The 7,906-nt window shown below is 46.6% G+C and overlaps 1 protein-coding gene across 1 annotated transcript; it reads left to right on the forward strand.

The window, feature by feature from the left end:
- The first annotated feature begins 2,582 nt into the window (after positions 1 to 2,582).
- LOC125555717 (osmotin-like protein) lies at positions 2,583 to 3,690 on the forward strand. The gene has a single exon (XM_048718577.1). The coding sequence runs from the start codon at positions 2,633 to 2,635 to the stop codon at positions 3,308 to 3,310; it is 678 nt and encodes a 225-aa protein (XP_048574534.1). The 5' UTR covers positions 2,583 to 2,632; the 3' UTR covers positions 3,311 to 3,690.
- Positions 3,691 to 7,906: the final 4,216 nt, after the last annotated feature.

Below are 7,906 nucleotides of genomic sequence, written 5' to 3' on the forward strand. Positions count from 1 at the left end.
AGCCCAATCTGTGGGGGACCAACTAGGCACCTCGTCCAACAACACTCCAACGATAGGGGATTGACCAAGGGGTGAGTCTATGGCTTGCTCTTAGCAAGGAGAGTCCATATTTGGCGCTCCACGCGCCAAATCGAGTGCTCGCGCAGCTGTTCTCATTAGGTTTGCTCGCTCGACCATGCGTTTGCTCACTCGCAAGTCCCTGCAGGTCCAGGTAGAAAAACCGAATCTAGTCTTTGACTAATTGACCAATTGATCTTTGACCTTTGACCCGTTGACTCTTACAAAATCATGTATTTGAAAAAAAATGTAATTTTGAAACGTTCACGAGTTTAAGAAGTTCACAAAATATGAAAAAGTTCATGAATTCTAAAAAGTTTTGCGAATTTGAAAAGGCTAGTATATTTGAAAAAAGTTCATGAATTTAAAAAACACAAAATTTGATGAAAAGTTCATAAAGTGAACAAGGTTAGCCAATTTGAAAATGTTCATAAATTTAGAAAATTTTGCAAAATTGAAACACAAATTTAGAAAAAGTTCACAAAGTTTGAAAAAAGTTATGAATTTTGAATTTGAAAAAAGAGAAGCGTGATGTATATTTAGATCCGGGTGTAGCACAAGTTCCAACACCCTCCGTGAGAAAAAATTGTGGCCACACATTAATGACAAAACATGCAACTACAGCTAACTGCTGCATGGATAGGTTATTAGGTGACGTGGCAATACAAAGGTGAACATGGTCTCACGCCCACCCATGTGAATAGTAAAATTTTAAAATAGTAATGCTAGAATCATTTTTTTGAATTTTGAAGTATCAAGCTTGATAAACCATTCTACTAGCATGCGAAGTTTCATGAAATATTTAAACCCGTGGTGTTCTTATGAAGAAATTGCAATTGAGACCTTAGTATTCATCAAATGATATATTTTATTAGTTTCATTTTTTTCATTTTTGCGTAGAATACCATGGATGTTATTTCTTCTTGAAACTTCTTACGTGAGTACCGGTCGAATTATGTTACAAAAAATCATTTGTTTATTTATTCTATTATTTTAACTTACTTTTTATAAGAGATGTGCATGGTATTATGTTCACCAAATCCGCGTCCGTTGTTGACTATACTATTGGGTTTGCCTAGAACTCTAAGGAGTGACGCCAACATAGTTGCGGCTTTATGAATGACATGACTGAATGTTGCAACCAGTGGCGCGACATGCTACAAATGACAACGACAAATGTTGCAAGCAACGATGACAAACATTGTAACCATGGGACCTAATGTTGCATACGACAATGGCGGAAGCTGTGAGTGATGGGACGACGTGCTGCAAGTGATGATGGTGAATGATGTGACCGATAAGACAACATACTATAACCAACATCGAGACGAATGCCGCGACCGATAGAACGAAGTGCTGCAAGCAGTGGAAGGAAGTGCTGCGAGGGCCGTTTGGCTCTGCTCAGCACGAATCTCTACACAAAGACCCAAGATTCAACGGCTAACAATTGACTACAAACCTGATACAATTTACCTTGCTTTGGGTAGCTACCTCCCACGAGATAGATGATACCAACCTTTAAATGCTCCCATGATCCCAACTTAAAAAAAGAAATTCAGACGTTTAGAAACATTCTGAATTTTTTGCGAGGGGCCAATAGACATGAGTTTACAACCTATAAAAAATTTCACATATAAATTTGAAATACGCATAGAGAAATAAAATAGAGAAATCTAACATGAATAATGTCACAAAAGACAAAAGCAAAAAAGACACAATTCACATCTGGATTTACCTTTTTTATGTTTCACTTTTTATTTCAAATATGGTCCAAATTTTTTAGGAGTTGTAGACATAGGTCTTGTCCTGGGAACATTCATTTTTTTGGAACTTTTTGAATCATTTAAATTATTATTTTTAAATGAAAGCATGTGAGAGTTGGTATCACTAGATACTTTCACATCTTCCCACGGGGAGAATATCTAGTGCACAGTGCTTGTGATGCACCAAACTCCCGTAGTATGTTTTAAAATGTTTAAAAAATTCTAAAACCATAGCATATTTACATAACATCAACGTATCATGTCACAAATTTTCAAATCAAAATTTGAAACATACCTGGAAAAACAAAAATGATAAATTCAACACTGAATAGTATACAAAATAAGTTGGGCTTTAGATTTGGCCCATTATCATTGATGCCAAATTTGTCAATTTGTATCTTGGGCAATGTTCTGAATTTTGATATGAAATTTTATGAAAATATACATTGATGATGTGTCAACGTGATATAGAATTTTGTTTCCTGTTCTTCAAACATATTAAAATGTACTACGAACATCTGGTGCACCGACATGTGGTGCACCGATAACACCACAAAGACAGACGCACCGGATGCGTTCCCCTTCCCACGACACCAGCCCCGCTGCATTGATCATTTGGCACAACTAGGAAGCTGCTGCTTTCTCTCAAAAAAAGCAAAAGCAAAAGCAAAAGGTAGCTAGCTGCTGCTACTCAGCTTCTCCACGCGACTCAGCCCGAGCGACAAGCCTCGCCTACAAAAGTAGTAGAAACCAGCAGCTCCTCTCTCTTCCCTCCCTCTCAAGTCACAAGCTAGCTAGTAGCTGTAGCTGCCATGGCCAAGCATCTCGCCTTCGTCCTCCTCGTCCTTGCCGCCCTAGCCGCCTTCTCGTCGGCGACCAAGCTGACCATCCACAACCTCTGCCCGCACCCGGTCTGGCCGCTCGTCACCCCCAACGCCGGCCTTCCCTCCATCTCCGACAATGCTGCGCGCCTCGACACCAACGCGATTCTCTCCCTCACCTTTCCGTCCACCTTCTGGGCAGGCCGCGTCGCGGCCCGCACCGGCTGCGACGACGGAACGTTGCCGCCGCGCGGGTGCTTCACGGGCGACGCGCCGCCATCCACCGTCGCGCAGATCACGGTCCACGACAGCGGGAACCTGGACCTCGCCGCGTACAGCGTCAGTCTCGTAAACGGGTTCAACGTGCCGATGGTGTTGAGTCCGCAGGCCGGCGGCGGGCAGTGTCCGGCGCTCGGCTGCGCCGTGGACCTCAACTGCGACTGCCCTCCGGACAACCGGGCCGCCGAAGGCACCGCGTGCCACGGGCCCGCGGGGTACTTCAAGAACCGTTGCCCGCTCACGAGGACGACGTCGACCGACGTGGAGCCCGTGCCGCAGAGCTGCCGCGCGCCCGGTGAGCTCAAGATCGTCCTCTGCCAGTCGTCCATGCTCGCCGCGGCGGCGGAGGATACCGACATGGTCATCCGCACTGTCGTCGCCGACAACTAGAGCACAGAGCTTCCGTGTCGTATGTCCTTCTGGCTTTGCCGTACTTCTACGCCATGCACGATCCGTCGTAGAGTTAAGAGTTCGTAAGCGTTAATTAATGCCCTGTTCGGACATCCATCAGATGCGTGAAATTAGAGGAGTTACGGAGCACCTAATTTCCAACTCCAGTATTTAGTCTATAACTCTGCCGGCTCCGTGGAGCCGGGTCTAGGAGGGGAGGGACTCCGAACACTCCCTAAATAGCCAGTTTTCATACAAATGTCACAGTTTGAATGTTTTTTTTATGAACTCTAGAACTTGGAACAATTGTTGTACGGTATTTTCAATGTGTAAAAACATATGTGTAAGGTGGTCAACCAACCGATGCTATATTTGTAAGAACATCTCCAACAGTCGCGCTCGAAATTTTGGGGTTTTAGTGCGCGCGCAACCGCTCGGGAGCTCCAGCGGAGGCGTCATAACCGCGCGCGGCAAAAAGATTTCAGCGCGTGTTCCGAAACGCCATCTCGCGCCGTTTATTTCCTGGCCCGCTCCTGCACGCGGCACACTCTCTGCCGCGCCGCACCCTCTCCGCCGCGCCGCTTCCGCCCCGCCCGCGCAGTCAACCCCTCACCCCTTCCTACTCCCGCGACCCCTCCGCCATCGCCACAAACCCTAGCGCGGGGAGTTTTTGCTTCGCCTCCGCCAGTGCTCTTCCAAGCACCGGCATCGCGCACGGCCTTTTCATGCCGCCACGGACGACCTCGGCGGCGGGTGATGTCGCATCGGCGCCCACCGTGAAGCCACGTGCCCCCTCTCGAAGCTCCCAAATGCGGTGCGGGCGAAAAAGGGCAAGGTGTCCGCGAAGAAGAACAAGGTGGCGGACGGCTCCTTGATAACCCATAAGTATAGGGGATTGCAACAGTTTTCGAGGGTGGAGTATTCAACCCGAATTTATAGATTCGACACAAGGGAAGCCAAAGAATATTTGAAGGTATTAGCAGCTGAGTTGTCAATTCAACCACACCTGAAGATTAATTATCTGCAACAAGTAATCAGTAGCAAAGTAATATGATAGTTTTGATAGTCGTGACAGCAGCAATCGTGATGGTAACAATGATAGCAGTAATTTTGTAGCAAGTGTAGCAGTGATGGTAGCAGTAGTAACTTAGCAAGAACAATATGAGATAAATCCGTAGGCATTGGATCGCTGACTTGTTGGATGATATTCATCATGAGACAGTTATAACCTAGGGCGATACGGCACTAGCTCCAGTTCGTCAATATAATATAGGCATGTATTCCGTAAATAGTCATACGTGCTTATGGAAAGAATTTGCATGACATCTTTTGTCCTACCCTCCCGTGACAGCGGGGTCCATATTGAAAACTAAGGAATATTACGGCCTTCTTTTAATAGAGAGCTAGAACAAAGCATTAACACATAGTGAATACACGAACTCCTCAAACTATGGTCATCACCGGGAGTGGTCCCGACTATTGTCACTCCGGGGTTACCGGATCATAACACGTAGTAGGTGACTATAACTTGCAAGATCGGATCTAGAACATGGATATAATGGTGATAATATAAAGGGTTCAAATCTGAAATCATGGCACCCGGGCCCAAAGTGACAAGCATTAAGCATGGCAAAGTCGTAGCAACATTAATCTAAGAACATAGTGGATACTAGGGATCAAGCCCTAACAAAACTAACTCGATTACATGATGAATCTCATCCAACTCCTCACCGACCAGCGAGCCTACGAAGGAATTACTCACTCTCGGTGGGGAGCATTATGTAATTGGCGATGGAGAAGGGTTGGTGATGACGAAGAACGAAGACCCCCCTCTCCGGAGCCTCAAACGGATTACAGATCTGGCCTTGCGATGAAGAACGGGAGGTGACGGCGGCTCTGTCTCATGGATCGCGATAATTCTTTCTCCCTGATTTTTTTCTGAAAAAATAGGATTTTATAGCGTCGGTTTCAGGGTCTGCGGGGCCACTAGGTGGGGACAACCCACCTGGGCGCGCCAGAAGAGTGGGGCACGCCCTGGTTGTGCCCACCCAGGTGCCCCTCTCCGGTGGATCTTGGCTCCAAAAATTCTTATTTATTGCATTAAACTTCCTCGCAAAGTTTCATTCCATTCTGAGAACTTTTATTTCTGCACAAAAACAACATCATGGTAGTTCTGCTGAAAACAACATCAGTCCGGGGTTAGTTTCATTCAAATTATGCAAATTAGAGTCCAAAACAAGAGGAAAAGCGTTAGCAAAAGTAGATACGTTGGAGACATATCAGCTCCCCGGCCCAAGCTTAAACCTTTGCTTGTCCTCAAGCAATTCAGTTGATAAACTGAAAGTGAAAAAGAAAAAAAATTTACAAACCCTTTTGCTCTTGTTTGCATAAATAAGCTTAAACAGCACCCAGGTTTTCAGCCAACATTATAACTAACTATGCCGACAATAACTCTTAAAGATTATATTAACTCATATCAATGACATAATCAGCTAGCGAGCAATAATAAGATTTCTCAAACGGCAACACGTTGTGAAAACAATCATGATATAATATGACTATAGTGATATCTCGCTAGCCCTCTCCGAGATAGCAAAACTGTGACGCCCAGGTAATCATGCTACAGTAACCTCTACTAATGATGCCACGTCACCGAGGTCACTGTTGTTAATCTCGCGTTAATTCAAATCCCGATCAAATTCAAATTTATAATAAAGGCAAACATCAAAAGTTTTCAAATGTTAAAACTAAAATGTTCGAAATGCGACAAATAAATCCTAAGTAATTATGGTGGAGGAACCACATTTTTGTAAAAGGTTTAAATACGCTAAAATGATTCAAACAATAGCAAAAAACTATTTAAACGCCTTTGGTATTTTATAAAATACTAAACTATTTTATATCGGGCCAACACTTTTTTAAGTAGTGGATTGTTCTGAAACGTTATTTTAGGAGCTATAGTCATGTTTTACAAAACTAAACTTAATATGTAACTAAAATAAAACAAAAAATATAACAAAAAGTAAAACTAAAACAAACAAAAATAAGAAGAAAAAGACCAAACCCTCCCCCAGGGCCAACCGGCCGAGCCGGCCAGCCCACTAGCCAAACCGGCCCAACCCCTCCCCCTTCACCCCACTCCCTCTCGAAACCCTAACCAGTCCGCCCCAGTCCCACCCACTCCCCCTCGATCCCTCCCACGCCCCTCTCCCCTTCCCCGATCGGATCGGGGCCGCTCCCCGCTGGCCACCTCACCCGAGCCGCCTCACCGGACCTTCCCCTCATCACCGGCCGTCCTCGACGTCCTCACCTCACTGACCGCCCCGCCGCTCGACGTCGCCGGCACCAACCCGTCGTCCCCTACGCCCCATCGCTGGCGCCGCTTGTCGCCCATCGACCTCGACGCCCACGACGCCGCGACCACCGTCGCCTTCCTCTCCATCGCGGGATCTCCTCCTCGCCGGCGTCGCGTCCCCGTCTTCCTCCCCGAGCATCGCTGCCTAGACCCCACGGCCCCATGGTGAGGCCCCGGCATCTCCTCCTCCTCCCCTGCTCCGGCCACTTCGGCCATGGCCTCGCTCACCAGCGCCCGCACGCGCGCCGGCCGCCTCTGCCACGTCCCGCTCCCCTGCTCTACTGCTACTGCTAACTGCCTCTGTTGCCGCTGCTAACTGCTCCGGTGTCGCCGCCGCTGCTTCGCTCTACTATTGCTGGTGCCGTTGCTTGCTGCCGTCCTGCTCGACCCCGCTCGCCACCACTGCGAGTCTGCTGGCCTCAACCGCCTGCAACGCGCGCCGCCCTGTGGTGGCCTCGCCACTGCCGCCACAGGCGGGCGGCCTCGCCGTGCCCGTGGTCGCCCCCCTTTCGATCTGGGCGAATGCCCAATCGGGCTAGGCGCCCGTGCCCGTAACCCACACGCCCTTCGCCCATTACGCTCGACCCGCAAGGCCCCTGTGCCACTGACCTGGGGGCCCCACGCCCTAGAACGATTTAAAAAAAAAGAGAGAAGATAATTTAGAAAATAAATAAATAAATATATTAATTAATTAATCAATTAATTAAAATTAATTAACTTCATTAATGGTGTTTAATAAACTCAATTAAGTAGCTAACCTAACTAATCCGTTAATTAATCTAATTAACTTGGTTAATTAGTTAACAGACGATGACAGTGGGACCCACATGTCAGTTTGACTAGGTCAACTGACTATTTGACTGCTGAAATCACCCTGACATCATGCTGGCGTCATAATTGCATTTTCTAATTAAATTAATTCTGTTAATTCTAAAAATGAATTAAATCTTTAAAAATTAATATAAAATAATCCGTAACTTGGATGAAAAAACTTTGTACATGAAAGTTGCTCAGAACGACGAGATGAATCCGGACACGCAGCCTGTTCATCCGCCACGCATCCCTAGCATAGCGAACACGCAACTTTCCCCCTCCAATTCATCTGTCCGAAAACGCGAATCACCGGGGATATTTTCCCGGATGTTTCCCCCCTTCACCGGTATCACCTCATACCGCGTTAGGGCACCCCTAGCACCACTACTTGTCATGTCATGCATCGATATGCATCTGTTTGCATTGTA

This window comes from Triticum urartu, chromosome 5, assembly GCF_003073215.2.
Source record: "Triticum urartu cultivar G1812 chromosome 5, Tu2.1, whole genome shotgun sequence".
Taxonomy (NCBI): domain Eukaryota; kingdom Viridiplantae; phylum Streptophyta; class Magnoliopsida; order Poales; family Poaceae; genus Triticum; species Triticum urartu.